This window comes from Colletotrichum abscissum (assembly GCF_030869225.1).
Source record: "Colletotrichum abscissum strain IMI 504890 chromosome Unknown Scaffold_41.1, whole genome shotgun sequence".
Taxonomy (NCBI): Eukaryota; Fungi; Ascomycota; class Sordariomycetes; order Glomerellales; family Glomerellaceae; genus Colletotrichum; species Colletotrichum abscissum.
Window position 1 is genome coordinate 349987 of NW_026850332.1, and position 17095 is coordinate 367081.

Below are 17095 nucleotides of genomic sequence, written 5' to 3' on the forward strand. Positions count from 1 at the left end.
AGCCTGCACATCTACGCAGTAAGCATACACACCTACACTTACACGGACCTTGCCTCTGGCTGGAAGAGTCGAGTTTCTCACTTGGGCCGCTCAATACAAAAGCCATCGCAAGTCTTGTTCCTTTTTATTACATGTAGGCAATCTCGATCGTCGAGTACACATAGCATCCTCGTATAATCCCGCTGGGCCCATTACCAATCGACACAAGAATTCTACTCCTTTCCTATCAGATTGGGCTCGCGGCATTTCAAACCATTCACTATCTACACATCTATCCTTTTACGAAAACTACTGGCAATCAAAGCCATTACGGAAACCAAGAGACCAACGCCCATGGAGTTCAGCGTCTCATCCACACACGACACGGCTCTTTGCCTCATTCCACCAAGGGAACAGTGGCCATCAATTGACCGTCTTCGTTTCCAAAATGACAAGGCCTACGCAAAATGGCCACCTCACGTCAACCTCGTTTACCCATTCACGAGGTCTGCAGATTCGGAGTCTCTGCATCAAGCATCCGATGCCATTGTCAATTCCCTCAAGGCTCTTCAGGAGACTGGTGACCTCGCTAGCATACCCCTTTCCCTCGACTCACCAGACTATTTTGAGAATAAGCACGGCAGCACTCTGTTTCTGTGTGACAAGGACGAAAAGAGGACTCGTCGCCTTGCTTCTTTACGCACCACGGTTCTCACGGCTATCGGCCAGACGCGCCTTGCTCCATACCACATGCACATGACGATTGCTCAGTGCGAGGATACGGCAGGACCATCTAAACTCAATTTCCTCCTTGGGAAGCTACGACGCCTACAACCGGTCAGTTGGGAGGTAACCCAACTGGCCGTTCTAGTTCGTCTTTCTTCCGGTCAAATGAGCCTCTGGGGTCTCATTGACCTTGTTTCGCCTTCGCTTAGTCAATGCGATGATTCGTTTGGATTATCTCCTAAGTTGGCCTCTGCCGTTATCCCTCAGCAATCATGGAGATTCTCCAGCCAGGAGTTGGGGTGGCGGCCGGCCTCTTCAAACACATATTCACATCACCCAGAGATCAAGGCAGTGGAGAACCTCATCGTCGCCAGCTGGAACGTTTTGGCAGAGTTCGAATGGCCCCCATCTCGTAGCAGATACCCCGTCATCATTGACAACCTACTCGCACGAAATGCCGTTGCAGACATCTTGGTACTCCAAGAAGTGACGGACGACTTCTTACCATTCTTACTCAATGACGACAGAATTCGCAAATTGTACCCCAATGCCTCCCACGGGTCTCCTGACGACCCCAATGCCGGTCCATTACCCAGCATACTCAATCATGTGGTCCTCAGCAAGCACCCATTTTCATGGGAGTATCTTCCCTTCCTACGCCCGCACAAGGGATCATGCGTAATCAGCTTCGGTGATCTGGCACACAGCGAAGGAGAGGAACCTACTTCTCCTTTAGTACTGGCAACTTGTCACCTGAGCCATGGTCTGACAGACGGCGCTGTGGTTACAAAGGAAAGGTTAGCTATAGAATACCGCCTGACCTGATCTTCTACCTGTACTAAAATGTCCTCTTTAGAGAACTCCAGGTATTACTAAGTCACCTCAAGTCCAAATACGCTTCGCATCAATGGATCATCGCGGGTGATTTCAATATCACAACATCTTCCTACACTATCGACGCCGCCGTCAGAAAGGGGGCCATCACGGTCCAGACAGAGAATGTCCTCCGAAGCATCGAAACAACTTTGGCAAAGGCCGAACTCCTCGACGTATGGATGGTCTCGCGCATCGAAGCCGGCGTGAGTGATAACTTCAAAGGGGACCTCAACCAGATGTTCGAGGGCGAGCAAGGAGCAACTTTTGACCCTACTGCAAACCCCCACGCCAGCAAGATGGTTGGTACCGGATTGGGTAACCGACCCCAACGGTACGACCGCATCTTGGTCAAGGGCACCTGCTCTTTCCAGATATCTCGCTTCAACATGTTCGGCTTCGTCACTGGCGACAGCGAGACCGGACAAGAGCCCCTGTACCCGAGTGATCACTGGGGTGTTCGATGTCTATTGCAGCGCTCTCACGCAAAAGATGCCGCCAGCGATGCGCGGGCGATTCCTATCAATATTAAGAGAGCGCCAGACGGTTTGTCAGATACCACAGAACTTACTAAGTGCCTGGAGAATCATGAGGTGTTTCCCTCGGCGGAGGATGAGACAGCTCGGAATGAGGCTGTTCAATTGCTTCGTCAAATTTTAATCGAGTCCGACCAGCCACTCGTGGACAACAAACGAGGCCGTCCGACAATTGTGCTCGTCCCCGTAGGATCCTATGGTTTAGGCACGTGGTCCAGGAACTCCGATATCGACTGCTTCTTCATCGGATCCATCAGTCCCCGTGTCTTCTTCACTCTGACCAGGCAAAGACTGAAAAAAGCAGGTATCCCTGGTATTCGGCTTCTAAGGAAAGTCAAAGCCAAGACCGGCACAATGCTCGAGGTGGAGGTTCTCGGCGTGAGATGCGATCTCCAGTATTGCCAGGCACCCAACATCGCGGACGAGTGGCCTGACGTTCTGAAGCGTCCCGCGTCAGATCCAGCCTTCAGCTTGTCTGCCCAGACACTGCTGAAGCTGAAGCCCGCGAGAGATCTATTCTATCTCCAGCGATCCGTTCCAGACTTGGCCCAGTTCCGGTTGAGCCATCAAGCTATCAAGACTTGGGCCAAGGCGCGCGGAATCTACGCTGCCAAGTTTGGGTATCTTGGGGGCACTAACTTGACCGTCATGTTGGTTAATGTCTGCAAGGTGCTTGTACACAATGGCGGCACCGTTTCTGCTGCTGATATCATTGCGACCTTCTTCGAGCATTATGCGCGGTTTGACTGGCTAAAGGACATGGTATTCGATCCATTCTTCCACAAGAACCTTAGATATCATCGAACAAGCAGAGAAGCCCTGGTCTTGCTCGGGTGGCACTCGCCAACGCTTAATACGGCACTCAACGCCTCCGTCCCGACCGTCAAGATTATCTCAACAGAACTCCGCCAAGCTAACAAGTTGCTATCTGCTGACGGAGCAACTTGGGAATCGTTGCTACCGGTGCTAGAGCCCGGCCGAGATAACGTCATGACGCCTAGCGCCGCGAACTTTCTCACGTCGTTCCGGTCCTTTGTGGACTTGCGTGTACATTACTGGGGGGCATCTCTAGAGCGTGGAAGTAGGCTCATTGGCTGGCTGGAGTCTCGATGTGCCTCTCTCCTTGTCGGTAAGTAGCCTGCGAACCCTGTCCCCATTTCTACGTGCTGCTTGTTTGCTGACAACACCCATAGATATCAACAGAAGAGTCCCGCAGCTTTCGGCGAGAATTTGGCCCGCGAGATTTGTCGACGCATCTACGTGCGATCCCCAAAACACCCAAGGCGATTATCAAGGCTCTTACCTCGTCGGTCTGGAATGGATGGAACCGGACGAGAAGCCAGGACGGGGCGACCTGGAAGTTGCACAAAGCAATCTCAGGGCTGTTTTGCAGCAGTTTGAGAAGATGATTCTGAGTGACGAGAAGTACTTCGATTCCACTACATCATGGTTCTGCGCGAGCATTGTAAAGACGAATGAGCTAGGAAATTTGCGATTGGATGATCGCGAATGGGGTGTGTACATCGACGGCGATGACGATTCGGATACAGAAGACGAGGATGACACCGAGGACGAGAATGAGGAAGAATTGGCCGCGCAAGAGAGGCTCGCCGCCGGAAAGCTGAGCAAGAAGGCAAAAGCAGCGAAACAGCGCTCAGGAACAGCCAATCCGAAGCCCGAGGGGATAGGCAAGTTTCGCACGGCGCTTGATGTGCTGAACCGACTGCGATGGGATCCCGATATTGACAGCAATGACTACGTCATCGGGTACGAGGACAGATTCCTGGGACCACAGGAGAAGGCACTGTCGGCCTGGAAGAGCGAACAGACGCACGAGGAGTTCATCCCTCAGCATCGAATCTTGTGGTTCAAGCGCGGCAGCGACGGGGTGATTGTGTGGCACAGGTCAGAGCGCATCGATTTGCTCTTCAAAAAGACTTGATTTTGGCGCCTGAGCTTGTGCTGAAGCCGGTAGCCAGATTCGGGGACATATGGATATGGTGCTTCCTACACAATGTAAACCCTTCGTGTGAATAGTGGCATCGTTAGTCAAAGCTGCCTTCGGCAGAAAATAACCATACTTGTCAAGGCCTTTCGTGTTCCTCATAAAGCTCTGTGCCTTCTCATTGTACGCTGATATAGTTGAAAATGCTAACACCAAGGCCGCTCCGATTCATCTTCGGAACGAGAGGTGAGATGCAGTATAATGTTTTGAATGTACGAGAAGCATTGCCAATCCATGACTTGGTATCCGCCACCGAAACGCCCTGCCAAACTTCCAGAACAATGCTAAATAAATAAATGGCCGATAAACCAGCCAGAAACCGCAACCGTGAATAACTCAGCGGGTGACATGTAAGGATACACAAGGTCCTTTCAATAGAGCGTCATGAAGACAGCGGCAATAGCAGACTTGTCGTATTTGACATATTTGCCCTTGCCCTTGTCAACCTCGTGGTAACGGTCCCAGAACCGGTTGTAAAGGGGTTCGAGCATCTGCTGAATATCTCTTGCAAGCATCTGGCGCACCTCCCTTTCCATGTTGTACGTCTTGTGCCGGCTCACCATCTCATCAAAGGAGGCGTTGAATGCCTGGAACTTGCTCTTGATGTTATCCTTGTCCTTGCTGCTAAGGCCCTTGAGAATTGAGGCAGAATCAGCCTGTCCGGACTGAGGTCTTGCTTTGCTCGTGTGGATGACATCGAACAAGTGTGTTGAGACCTCTTTGCAATCCATCGTGTACATGCCTGTTGCTTTCTTGCGCCATTGGTCTAGCATGCTCATCCGACCCTCAAGGAGTGGCGCAAGGTCAGAATCGCGAATCATTCGTTCAATGATGACAACGCTGTTAGCTAGGAAGACGCCGATGACAGCTCGGCCACCCTTGAGGACCATCTTGGCCTTCGAGTCCAGTCCTGCCATGAGCATCTCGACTGTGTCTGAGCAGTAGTGTGAGAAGATTTCTTTTCCGTCTGCGCCAATATCAAAGGAAGCAAGACTGGGGATTGCGTCGGTCGATCGTCCATCGGCTGCAGCATTCGACCTCCATCCTCCGTCGCCTAGAGAGAACATGATACTGGAGACAGGCCGCAGGAATTCGACCATGGTCTGCAATCGCTGCATTGTGGCCGATACAACGGGTATCGGTGCACCGTCTTGTGGAAGTGTCTGCATGCCAGCAATCTTTCGTTTCGTGTCATCCAACAGCTCTCCCAATGAAAGCTTCGCAGTCTCTCGCACAGGCCTAAGGGCTGAGGCAAGTGAAGACTTTAGCTCGCCTGTACGCGTCTCCAGGTTGCTCGAGAGACCAGACATGATCTCGGTGATCTCGTAGGCGAGGTAGCAGTCTGTGTCCAAATGCCCCTTGATGTGGTTGTTCAGTTCGCGAAGAGTACGTGCAAGTTCGGCCATAGCGCTCTGGCACGTGGCTTGGAAAAGGGGGCCCCAATCTTCACGGGTGAAGATGCTGCAGATGTTGTCGTACTCGGCCAAAAACGCGCCTTCCATGGCCTGCGCGTATGTACCGATGCCATTGGTGCCTGCGCGGTAGATGGCGTCGGGGTTTTTCTTCTTCGTCGTGTTGACGCTGGCAGCAGCCAGGTTGGCCAAGGTAGAAGAAAGATAGGGCCCTCGTACTTCAGCATAAATCTTGGCAATGGCCGAATCTTGTGGGGCAGCAGCAGCACCAGCATTCTGGCGATGGGTGCTTGAGATGTACGAGTTGACTAGGCCGAGGCGTGTCACCTTGTCTTGTGACAGTACAGGGAATGGCATGTCTTTGGTGATGTAATGTAGCGGTTCAATCGATCGTGGGGTTTCTCCTCGCAACAGTCTGTCGAAATGGCCCTCGAGTTGAGAGTTGCCTGACTTGATTAAGCGGACAAGCTCAGCCATTGTCTGTTGGTTTGCCCGGAGGTTGGAGGCCTGCATGTTTTCAAGTGACTTGGAGAGGCGCTTGATTGAGGCGAGGTAGTTGGAAAGACCAGCCTTGTCCGGGCCGGCACGTATGATCTGTTCTTCGTCATTCTTACTATCGGCGGGCTGACGGAGGCGTTCGATGGCTGCGAGGACAGAATCGATGTCTGCGAGTGAGGGAGCTAATGTCAGCTGAAGCCCTGCTAGGCATGAGCGAGAATAGACTTACTGTTGCCCAAGACCTGGAGCTTCTTCGTTTCTCCACTGAGAGGACCTGCTACTTCTTTGACGCTCTTGCCGGTGGACTCCAACCTTCCCATGCATGCTTGGATCTTCTTGGTCAATTGAGCCGTCTTCTCGAGTCGCGAGTTGAGCACATCAACCTCTGCACGAGCTTCTTCGTCGGCATGGCGACTGGTCGCCGGCCCGACAGACATGGTGTGCGTCCTATCAGCTGATACTGCTATAGCACTTGCAAGTTGCGGCCAAGCGTGGTGAAGCAAGGAGTGTCGGAATTGGAGACCGCAGGGAATTGAAGTGTAGGACCGGACCGTCGTCAAGCGCTGTGGGAGTCGTGGGAGGTCGAGAACCGGACGAAGTAACGACTGCCGAAATTGTAATATCGCGTCACCGGTGTTCAATTCCGCGTGCCTTAGGAAGGATTACCCACGAGATCGTGAGATGGCTGGCTCAAAGAAGGTCGAGTGGTCTTCGAGGATACATTGGCAGGCGGCTGGACGGGCGGGGCGAGAGCTTGGTGCGGGAGTGGGACGGTAAAGGGAAGGCGCGTTGTACTCTTGCAGGCACTGGCTGTGTCAGACGCACCCGAATGCGCGCAAGCTGATCAGATGAGGTACGTGTGGTTCTGATATGCTGTCGCCTGTGTGTTGAGAGCAAGTAAGTTCAGGAACCTGGGGGTTGGATGAACAGTTGGGATGGATTATGTCATCCCATGTTTGGAGTGCCGCCCTTTCATGCCTCCGAGGCCCCGATACCTTATCGAGTTTCCGTACTTGACTTCACCTCTGCAACTCCAAAGAAGGTCCACGAGATCACCATGCATCGCGACTTGTTTCACATCGACTTCTCTCATGACCGGCGTTGAATTTCAATACCTTCATCCAGTTCCTCTGTATTATCATTCAGTACCCATGTGGGGTATCGTACGTTGCCATAGAAGTCTTTCCTTTCTGCTCTCGCAGAGTGCACATGATTCGCATAATCCGTAGCAGCAACAACGACCAAGTCAATCAGACTGCTGACTCAGACTGCTTCAGTCTTGCGAAGTATCCCTTGATCAGCTTCACCACCGTGTCGGCAATGAACTCAACGTCGCTCCGTGTCACAGTATACGGTGGCGCCACAATGATGTGATCGCCTAGAACGCCGTCCATAGTTCCCGCACCAGGGTAAACCACAATGCCGTATTCCTCGGTGCGCCCAAGATCGCTCATCTCCGTTGCCACCTGTGCTTCTCTGGGCCAAGGTTCCTTGCTCACCTTATCCCGCACAAACTCGATGCCCCAAAAGAGTCCCTTGCCGCGGACATCTCCCACGCAAGGCTCGTCCTTGAGGCCCCCTCTCAAGAGTTCTGAAAGCAATTGGCCCATGGCTCGTACGTTGACTAGGAGACCATCCGACTCAATGATATGCTGTACTTCGAGTGCTGCTGCGCATGCAATAGGGTGACCTTGATATGTGTGTCCATGAACGAAGCAACTGTACTGCGTCAGTGTGGCCCCTTTCACCATCGGGACACTCCCAGACACCACCTCATGGACCTCACCTGGAACCCCTCTCCAACACATCAGCTACTCCCTTGTTGACTAGGACGCCGGCAATCGGCTGGTAACCCCCGGCTAGGCCCTTGCCAATAGTCTGGATATCGGGTACTACCCCTTCACCCTCCCAAGCATGAAGAGTCCCAGAGCGGCCCATGCCGCTCATGACCTCATCCATAATAAGTAGAGCACCATGTCGATCGCAAACTGCCTTAACAGCCTTAAAATATCCGCTCACTGATGGGACACAACCCAGAGCCTATGCAGAAATGTCAGTCGACCTCATCATGACTGACGCTACTTTGCGCTTCTTTGGCAGATCGTCTTACGGCCCCAACAACTGGTTCTGCTACAAAAGCGCACACGTTCCCGGGTCCTACCCGGGTAAACTCATCGTCAAGCTCCTGGGCAAGACGGGCCACATATGAGTCATCTGATTCCCCAGGCGCTTTGCCTCTGTACTCGTAACATGGAGACACATGAGAAACGATATTGTCGAGGAGCATCGGCGTAAAGTTGGCTCGACGAGAAACGTGACCACCCATAGAGAGTGCGCCGAGAGTTGTTCCATGGTAAGACCTTTCTCGAGCAATGAACAGATGCCTCTGCGGTTCTGGCGTATCCTTCTCTAGGAAGAATTGCCTTGCAAGCTTCATCGCTGCCTCCATAGCCTCGGACCCTGACATGGTTAGCAATCAATCGGTACTGACGGAGTTGATCCAACATACCACTGCTGACTAGATAGGCTCGTGACATCCGACCGCCGGTCGAATCGACGAGGAATTGGCAAAGTTTCTCGCAGGTGGGGGTTGTGAAGAATGTCGAAGGACTATATGCGATGCTATTGATCTGCCTCACCATAGCGTCTGCCACTCTCTTGTCACCATGACCGATACAAGCGACGGCAGCGCCTCCAGAAGCGTCAAAGAGTTTCCTGCCGCCTTCTACAACATAGTGGTGACCTTCACCGCCAACGATGCGTGCGAACTGACCCCGTAGATCTCGATGGAGCACTGGTGAGTGGCTCGCATCAGTGAACTCTATGGTATCCAGGGGTTTGAGAACCATTGCGAGTGAGGCACGATATACGTTGAGGCACGGCGTATTGGTAGAGGTCCGTAAGCAAGATCTGGATGATAAAGGGATTAGAGCGGTGTAAGCAGAAGACAACACAGGCAGGCCAAGGTTCGCGTCGAGCCTTTAATACTGTTCACCTCCCATCTCACGAAGCTCCTCTTCACAGTTGCTTCTGTATCTGCAATTAATAATGTGTAAGATATCGGCAAGCCGAACCTAGGATCGAGTCCGCCTTTCTGCACTAGGGTCCAAGGTAGCGTACCAAGACCCCGTCGTGGGAGGAGGGGGACGCATTGGCGCATCCACCGTGGTGTGGAGAGGGGGCGTGGACATGGAGAATAGAGTTCGGAGTAGGTGAGCGATACAACTTGGAGAACCATGACGGAAGCCTTCCACCGAGGCGAATACCCCCGACCAAGCGAGCCGTGATAGCTTGATCTGTCCCCGGTCGTGAGCACAGTGCTCCGCCCCCGTCGAGACGGAGGCACACCATCGGCTTACCCAACGGTGCTCTCTCTCGATGCGTCCTGCCGCTCCAGTACGAAAACGGATAGCCGCGGACCGACGTGCATCAGATGACACTTCTGGTGCCAACCTAGCACTTCAAATAGAATAGAAGATGCAAGAAGATCTCCTTGTGAACCAGTCCAACGGCGTTCTGAAAAATTTCACCCATCGATAAGCCCCTGGGTTTCCCAGTGTCTTCGCAAGCTGCGAGTATCCGTTGAAAGAGACCGGACCCACGAAGGTGGAGCAGCTAACAGTAACAGTGTCGGATCATTCCGATGTCGTGTCACCCCTCATCGGGATGCCGACATACTTTCGGGCCGGTCATTTCGGTGTCACTATCCCGTTCCCAAGACTAGTTAGTACGGGCCATAGACGCTCTCGTCGCGAGAAGTTTCCTCCCGCCGTAAGTGTGTACAGGTAGCTGGCAAAGTGGCAACTATACAGGCGTCGTTGCATTGTGAACTTCACGTACGAGGTAAGCGCATCGGCGATATCTTTACACCCTCGTCTCACCCGACGATGCCCGGCCCCCTTGGATTCTCATTTTCGCACTCTACCCCTGTATGCATACAGAGCCGGCTGGGAGTGACAAGGGTTGGCGGATGTGACTCGTCACTAGTGAGATAAAGCCCGAACTTGAGCCCAGCAATGGAGGAAGAGATCCTTTACAGAGGCGACCGACTGGGCTTGCAAGATGCAACCCATGTTGGCAAAGCATCGCGCGCTATCCGCCTGGTGCCGTATTCGGCGATGAACAGCACTGCAAGGTACAAGACACCTCCCTTGGCCTATTGTTGCCGATCGGCTATAAATGGACACGTGCTTACCGGAGGTTAGAGAACCTTAGAGTCTCAAGGGATTCCATTATTCGTACACTCAGTCAATAGAGTGAAATCAGTTCACGAGCTTGACGACCACCAAGCGGATGGCCAACGTTTGACAGCAGACGTTGTATTAAACGATATTGACATAAGTGGGCACCAGAGATTCTGCTTCGTATCTGCACGAAGCCTGTGGGAGCCTGGCTTGCCAGGGTGGCCCAGACTGTCGGGTCCTGGGTACGTGGCTGAGATTATTTGGTGGCAAGTCTGTAATTATTCTACGATTCGGCGGGTGTCCCGTCAGCCGGCCGTCATTGAAAATGGCAAGTCCAATCCTGTAATAAGGACAGATACTTTTGCTCGGCGAAGGACATCGTCGAGGTAACGTGTTATGCGCAAGGAAGGCACAGCATTGATACGGGTGTTATCGGCCTCCCGTGGATAGGGTATGTGAGAAGCCGAGATGTTCTAGGCATCTGGAGTGGTCCGAAATGTGCAAGGCGTAAGATGCGAAGGGTGAGCTGATATCGTCATGGTGGTAGCGGCAGCTCAGTTGCCAGGATGATTGCCCGCAATAGGTGCGAGTCGAGTAACGACGGGACGATGATGGCGTGCCGGAAACCGGGTACCTAGTTTGGCCGTGGCTGGGAAACAACTCCTCATGCCGTGATGGTGCCGCAATAGAGAGCTGCATTTTGGGGCCAACCGTCGTGGGAAGAAGGCCAGATTCTCGAACTCTGAAGCAACGCGGGGTTAGGAAAAAGCTGTGATTACCTACCTATCTCTGTCCAAATGCAAGCTGAGCGCGCGACGGATCATTCTCGGCTTATCTTCAACAATATGATTGATTCATCGGTCAATCCTTGGCCGGGGTTGGGGCTGATTTCAGGTGGTGACAGTCTGCGTTGAAGTGTGTGACGGTTCAAGGTTGATAATGAATTGGGGAACCTGGTACACCGTACGGTATCAGCCAATAATTGTTGGAGAATGGGCATCAGCCACATGCCTCCAGGGGCAAGCCACGGTTGCCTTGCCAAACCAAAACCACTTTACGCGTCCCACCTTGGGGCGCGTCGCCTCGCGTTTTTGGATGGCATTTGGTCCCCTCCTTTTTTTCCTTGTCACTCACACTCTCTGCGGCCGATTACATTTCCCCTCCCCCCCTCGACACTCCAGTATTGACGCTTCTGCACCCTCCCTTGTACCTCATGTTGTCAATTACTTTTGCAAACCTACGCCTTTGATACCCTTTTCTCCCAGTTCAACCAAGTCTCGACTCTGACGACAATTACCGCCATGGATTCCTTCATGCTGCAAGATGCAGCCGCCTTGGACCGCGTGCGCGCAGCCCAGGAGTTCCTCGATCCCCGTACGTCTGCTCTCGCATCACCGTAGGGGTCTTTGCGCCTCTGAATGTTGCACACTAACCTGGTGTAACCACAGAAAATGACTCTCAAGGACGCAGTTACAGATCAGCCATCATCTTGATGTTGCAAAAGCAGCAGAGAAGACTGGTCGTCAACCTCGACCAACTACGTGCCCATAATGCCGAGCTTGCCTCCGGAATTCTTCAAGACCCATTCGACTATAGTCTTGCCTTCAATCATGCCCTGAAACAAATCGTCAAAACACTGCCCCAGTCCGGCGATGCGGAAAAGTTGAACGAGATCTCCTACTACTGCGCATGGGCTGGTAGCTTTGGCATGAATGCCTGCAACCCTCGCACGCTATCCTCTCAGCACCTAAACAGCATGGTGTCCCTCGAAGGCATCGTGACGAGATGCTCGCTGATCCGACCCAAGGTTGTCAAGAGTGTGCATTACAATGAGAATAAGGATGTTTTTCACTTCAGGGAGTACCAAGACCAGACCATGACCAACGGAGTCACCACATCTAGCGCCTACCCGCAGGAGGACGACGAAGGCAACCCGCTTACTACCGAGTACGGCTTCAGCACGTATAGAGATCACCAGACCGTTTCTATTCAGGAGATGCCCGAGCGTGCCCCGGCCGGTCAGCTGCCCCGTGGCGTGGATGTGATTCTCGACGACGACCTCGTCGATAAGGTCAAGCCTGGCGACCGCGTGCAACTCGTCGGTATCTACAGAACCCTCGGAAACAGAAACACAAATCATAACAGCGCCTTGTTCAAGACTGTCATCATCGCCAACCACATTCTTCTCCTGTCATCGAAATCGGGCGGTGGTGTCGCCACTGCCACCATAACCGACACGGATATTCGAAACATCAACAAAGTAGCAAAGAAGAAGAATCTTCTCGACCTTCTTTCCCAGTCACTCGCGCCCAGTATTTATGGCCACGCATACATCAAGAAGGCAATTCTTCTGATGCTGCTCGGTGGCATGGAGAAGAACTTGGAGAATGGCACCCATTTGAGAGGTGACATCAATATCCTTATGGTGGGAGATCCCTCTACAGCCAAGTCCCAGCTCCTTCGATTCGTGCTCAACACGGCGCCACTAGCAATTGCTACCACCGGTCGAGGTTCATCGGGTGTCGGTCTGACAGCCGCAGTGACTTCGGACAAGGAGACGGGTGAACGGAGACTAGAAGCCGGAGCTATGGTCATGGCTGATCGTGGCGTGGTATGCATTGACGAGTTCGACAAAATGTCCGACATTGACCGTGTTGCAATTCACGAAGTCATGGAACAGCAAACCGTCACGATTGCCAAGGCTGGAATCCACACTTCGCTCAACGCCAGGTGCAGCGTTGTTGCAGCTGCTAACCCCATTTTTGGCCAATACGACACCCATAAGGACCCTCACAAGAACATCGCCCTACCAGACTCCCTCCTGTCTCGTTTCGATCTGTTATTCGTCGTTACCGATGATATCGAGGATACCCGGGACCGGCAGGTGTCGGAGCACGTTCTGCGCATGCACCGTTACCGTCAACCCGGGACAGAAGAGGGTGCGCCGGTGCGTGAGAACGCCGGCCAAGCCCTCGGCGTTGCCATCAATAATCAAGCCGATACCCAACGCCCGACCGATGTGTACGAGAAGTTCGATGCGATGCTACACGCTGGTGTCACTCTTACCACTGGACGCGGCGCGAACAAAAAGCCTGAGGTGCTCAGCATTCCTTTCATGAAGAAATACATCCAATATGCCAAGACCAGAATTCGGCCTGTCTTGACTCAGGCCGCATCGGATCGCATTTCTGACATTTATGTTGGCCTCAGAAACGATGAAATGGAGGGTAACCAGCGCAGAACCAGTCCTCTGACCGTCCGTACTTTGGAAACTCTGATTCGTTTGGCAACCGCCCACGCCAAGTCCCGACTATCTAATCGAGTAGACGAGCGCGATGCCCTTGCGGCCGAAGCAATTCTCCGTTTTGCTCTGTTCAAGGAGGTGGTCGAGGACGAGTCGAGAAAGAAACGTAGGAAAACCCAGACTACCGAGTTTGCGTCATCAAGCGAGGAAAGCTCATCCGATGATGATGGCGATGATGGAAACTTCAAGAAGACGACAACACGGACACCCGTCCCGAGATCCTCGCGATCGACACGAGGCGTGGCCCGGCCTCGGCGAGCCACTGCTGGTGCCAGCAGCGCCAACGAAGATGCCCCTGAAAGCGACGCGGATACCCCTGCTGAGCCTGATGTAGTGGAAGACGCAGGAGAGGATATCTACGAGGCGACGCCACGGAGATCCCGTCGCCGCGGTGATGGCACGGCCCCTTCAAGTGCGGCACCCCAAACGCAAACATCGTTTGCTTCATCCATGCCCGCTTCTCAGCTGCCTTCTCAATCGCAAGACACTGGCGAGGATGACGACGAGCTGGCATCGGGAGCAGCTGGCCTCGCCATTGTTGACGAGCCCATCAGTCCCCAGCGGCTGACTGTCTTCAGAAGCGCCCTTGGCCAGCTACTCAACTCGGCCCTGTTCGACGACGACTCTGCCAATGTCAATGCTGTTCTTGAAGCCGTGAACACTAAGTTGCAGTCACGTAGCGGTAGTGCCTTCAGCAAGGAGGAGGCCGTCAAAGCTCTTAAGAAAATGGATGAAGCCAACCAGATTATGTAAGTTCCCCCACCTGATTTCTCGTCTTCTGTTCTTACATGACTAACCGAGAAATAGGTACACCGATGGAGAGCTTGTCTACAAGATTTAAGGTCCGGTGGCATGATGTGGGATTGTTTGTGATATGACATCTGGCGTTGGTGTTATGACGGGAAGGCGTCGTCCCTAAGAGACCTTGCCATGTAACGAATGGAAAATCCATCTGTCGTAGTTCTTGCGCAGTGGTCTGTAAGGTGTCAGATCTAACGAGTCGCACTTGACGTAAATCTTTTGTCATTATCCGTCTACCTGGTTCTATGTTTATCACCACAGATGTAGCATTTTCCGTGAACTTTACTGCGTTGTTTGGAGACGGGCTCGGAACTCCGCAACCCGGTCCTCTACCCTCTCGCCGTTCCATGTCTCCTCGCCGTCCTCATTTCTGGCTAAGATTGGTACGCCAACTTGCTCAATAGCGAAGCTGGCAGCTACACTGCCCCATACTGCAGCTTCCTCGACGCACTTACCCCTTGCAAGAGCAACGGCGAGCCCGCCCAGAAAGGTATTGCCGCCACCTGTTGGATCTACCACTCTCGCGCTGTCTTGATGAACGGCCGGGATCCACTGTTCGGTACCAGAATCTACCTCGATCTCCTCGCGAATAACAGCACCTTCGTCATCTTGAAGTAGACCGGCGAAGAGTGCTTCCATGTCGGTGTCCGGCTGAAGGCCGCCCCTCGTATAATCCTTCTTGCGACGCTTTGAGCCTGCCCCGTCGCCAGTAGCGGGATGGCGTTTGCGGCCGCCGTTGCGAGCAACGTAGCAGCCCTTTTCCCCGGCGCGGACAACGAGCGTGAAAGACGATAAAGGCATGCTTGCGAGAAGTTGCTCGCAGGATCTCTCTACCGCCGCTTTCGAAATCTCTCCTGTTTTTGGGTCCAAGCCGTCGTCACCCATGAAACCCGCCAGCTCCGAGTGATTTGGACTGAGGATGTCAATTAGGGGAAGGCAATTTGTACAGTTGAGAAGTTCATCCGGTGTGCACAGGTCAGGTACGGGTTCCCAGATGAATATTGGTTTTATGTACGAATCGGGCGGGCACACGCGTTTGCGGGCTGAGGTGATTTCGGTTACCAAGTCTCTGCACCTGGCCGGAGAGCAGATTAAGTGAAAGGTCTTGGAAAGTAGCAGATGAGGCGTCAGGTCCTCTGCAGTGAGACGCTTCTTAGGGGTGGTGTACTTGAAGGCGCGCTTCTCTGCGTTCTCGTATCCGTTCCATCCGCGAGTGGTTAGCCGCTCTGGGTCCTCGCGGAACACGACTGATGTCTCCCAGCTGTTGATGAGTTCAGTCAAGGATTGCGGAAAGTCGGAACCCTTGTCGACGATCCAACCGACCGATGAGGCATCCGGGGCCGGCGAGAAGAGACGGGCTCCGAGGGCACCGTATGAGCCGGCACCGCCGAGAATATCATAGACGGACGGCGTAGGTGGCAAGAAGTGTATCTCGTCTAGTAATTGTCAGCTGGGAATCATGCAGTGAGGGTGCACAGCGGGCTGATGTTGAACTCGTAGAGACGGGACATCAGTGGAGAGGGGTTTCTAACTCACCTATGATGAACATCCCTAATGTCACAAAGTCAATGGCAGGTAATGCCTTGAATTCTTCGTCAGTGAGTCGCTGCTCCTTCGGCGACTGTGACTCTTCTTCGGCCATGGTCAAAGGTTCCCAGTGAAAAGGATTATTGCAATGACGGATCAATGTCAGATACGCAATGAGTGGCGTAAAGATTCAGACTGTACGGAGTATCAAATGAGATATATTCCGTTAGCGGAAATGCTGTGCTCCGTGACAGTGGCCACTATTGTGAGAAGGTAACAATTAGACAACTGAGTAGTATCTTTGCAACCAGCCGAAATGCCGTAGTAGGACAGGTGAATCTGAGTGTGATTTTGGGAAGTGAAGGGCTTTTTGAAACTAGGTTACACCCACTTTGCTGTGTGCTATGGGTTATTGGTCGCATCAGTATCGGCGAGAATGCACAATGCAAGCACGGACGAAGCGAGGTGGCTCTGACGGGCCGATATGTTTTTCGGGGAGGTGAGGTGCGGTGAGAGGGCACCTCCCTCATGAGACTTTGCGGGCGATAAAGGTTGGGTTGAGAGACAGGCAAGAATTTATGGCTGCCAAGGAAATTGGAGATGCAAAACGAATTGTGGAATTGTAGCTCGAGTGAGCCTCAAGATCAACAACAAACAGTTGAGTAGCAGCGCCATCCATCTTCTCTTCTAATTTACCCACCCTCTCTAAGCAGATGCTATTTTCGACCCATACACTAGAGACCGCCGTCTTCTACCTTATGGGCGGTTGGTACCTGAAATGATCTCATGTGAAATCCTGCAGATAAGGCAGCAGACATAACCACACGTTAGACCGGCACGTGGCAAGGTGCCTGTGGTAGAAAGGGAGAAAGCTTCCAGAAGCTTATCTTGCCTTACTCAACTCACTTGAGCCAAGAGGGGCAGCCCATTATGGGCCCTGATTCCGGTCTCGGCACACATGGTGTGACTGACAGCCAAATAGCGTCGCAAGTTGTGACCAGGCACATACAGAAGTTACAAGGTGACAAGAGGAGCTCTTTATGAAATTGGCTAGTCGGTCCAAGTCTATTGCAAGACCTTTCCGAGGTTGAGGCGAGGCAAGGTGAGCCATACATGTGTAGCTGCCCACACATGCTGCCTTGGCGTGACGATGTACTGAGCAAGCTGTTAGTGATTTTAAGTGACACTTTCTGTTGCCGAACGACTTTGCTCGACTATCGCCGTCAACAGCCGCTTCTTGGTTACGTATT

General features: G+C 52.9%; 5 protein-coding genes across 5 annotated transcripts; 2 read left to right on the plus strand and 3 right to left on the minus strand.

Moving 5' to 3' along the window:
- Positions 1–333: 333 nt before the first annotated feature.
- On the plus strand, positions 334–4056 carry CABS01_12973 (endonuclease/Exonuclease/phosphatase; the record flags this gene model as incomplete). Its single annotated transcript, XM_060546320.1, has 3 exons — positions 334–1502; positions 1562–3243; positions 3308–4056. The coding sequence occupies 3 exons, from the start codon at positions 334–336 to the stop codon at positions 4054–4056; spliced, it is 3600 nt and encodes a 1199-aa protein (XP_060395466.1).
- A 434-nt stretch (positions 4057–4490) lies between these two features.
- Positions 4491–6466, minus strand: CABS01_12974 (Exo70 exocyst complex subunit; the record flags this gene model as incomplete). The annotated part of the gene is made up of 2 exons (XM_060546321.1): positions 4491–6196; positions 6259–6466. The coding sequence occupies 2 exons, from the start codon at positions 6464–6466 to the stop codon at positions 4491–4493; spliced, it is 1914 nt and encodes a 637-aa protein (XP_060395467.1).
- Positions 6467–7279: 813 nt separating this feature from the next.
- Positions 7280–8878, minus strand: CABS01_12975 (aminotransferase; the record flags this gene model as incomplete). Its single annotated transcript, XM_060546322.1, has 4 exons — positions 7280–7748; positions 7816–8069; positions 8140–8489; positions 8539–8878. 4 exons carry the CDS (start codon positions 8876–8878, stop codon positions 7280–7282), a joined length of 1413 nt encoding a protein of 470 aa, XP_060395468.1.
- A 2636-nt stretch (positions 8879–11514) lies between these two features.
- On the plus strand, positions 11515–14358 carry CABS01_12976 (MCM2/3/5 family protein; the record flags this gene model as incomplete). The annotated part of the gene is made up of 3 exons (XM_060546323.1): positions 11515–11587; positions 11662–14266; positions 14325–14358. 3 exons carry the CDS (start codon positions 11515–11517, stop codon positions 14356–14358), a joined length of 2712 nt encoding a protein of 903 aa, XP_060395469.1.
- A 242-nt stretch (positions 14359–14600) lies between these two features.
- On the minus strand, positions 14601–15960 carry CABS01_12977 (uncharacterized protein; the record flags this gene model as incomplete). Its single annotated transcript, XM_060546324.1, has 2 exons — positions 14601–15754; positions 15855–15960. The coding sequence occupies 2 exons, from the start codon at positions 15958–15960 to the stop codon at positions 14601–14603; spliced, it is 1260 nt and encodes a 419-aa protein (XP_060395470.1).
- Between the last annotated feature and the right edge of the window lie 1135 nt (positions 15961–17095).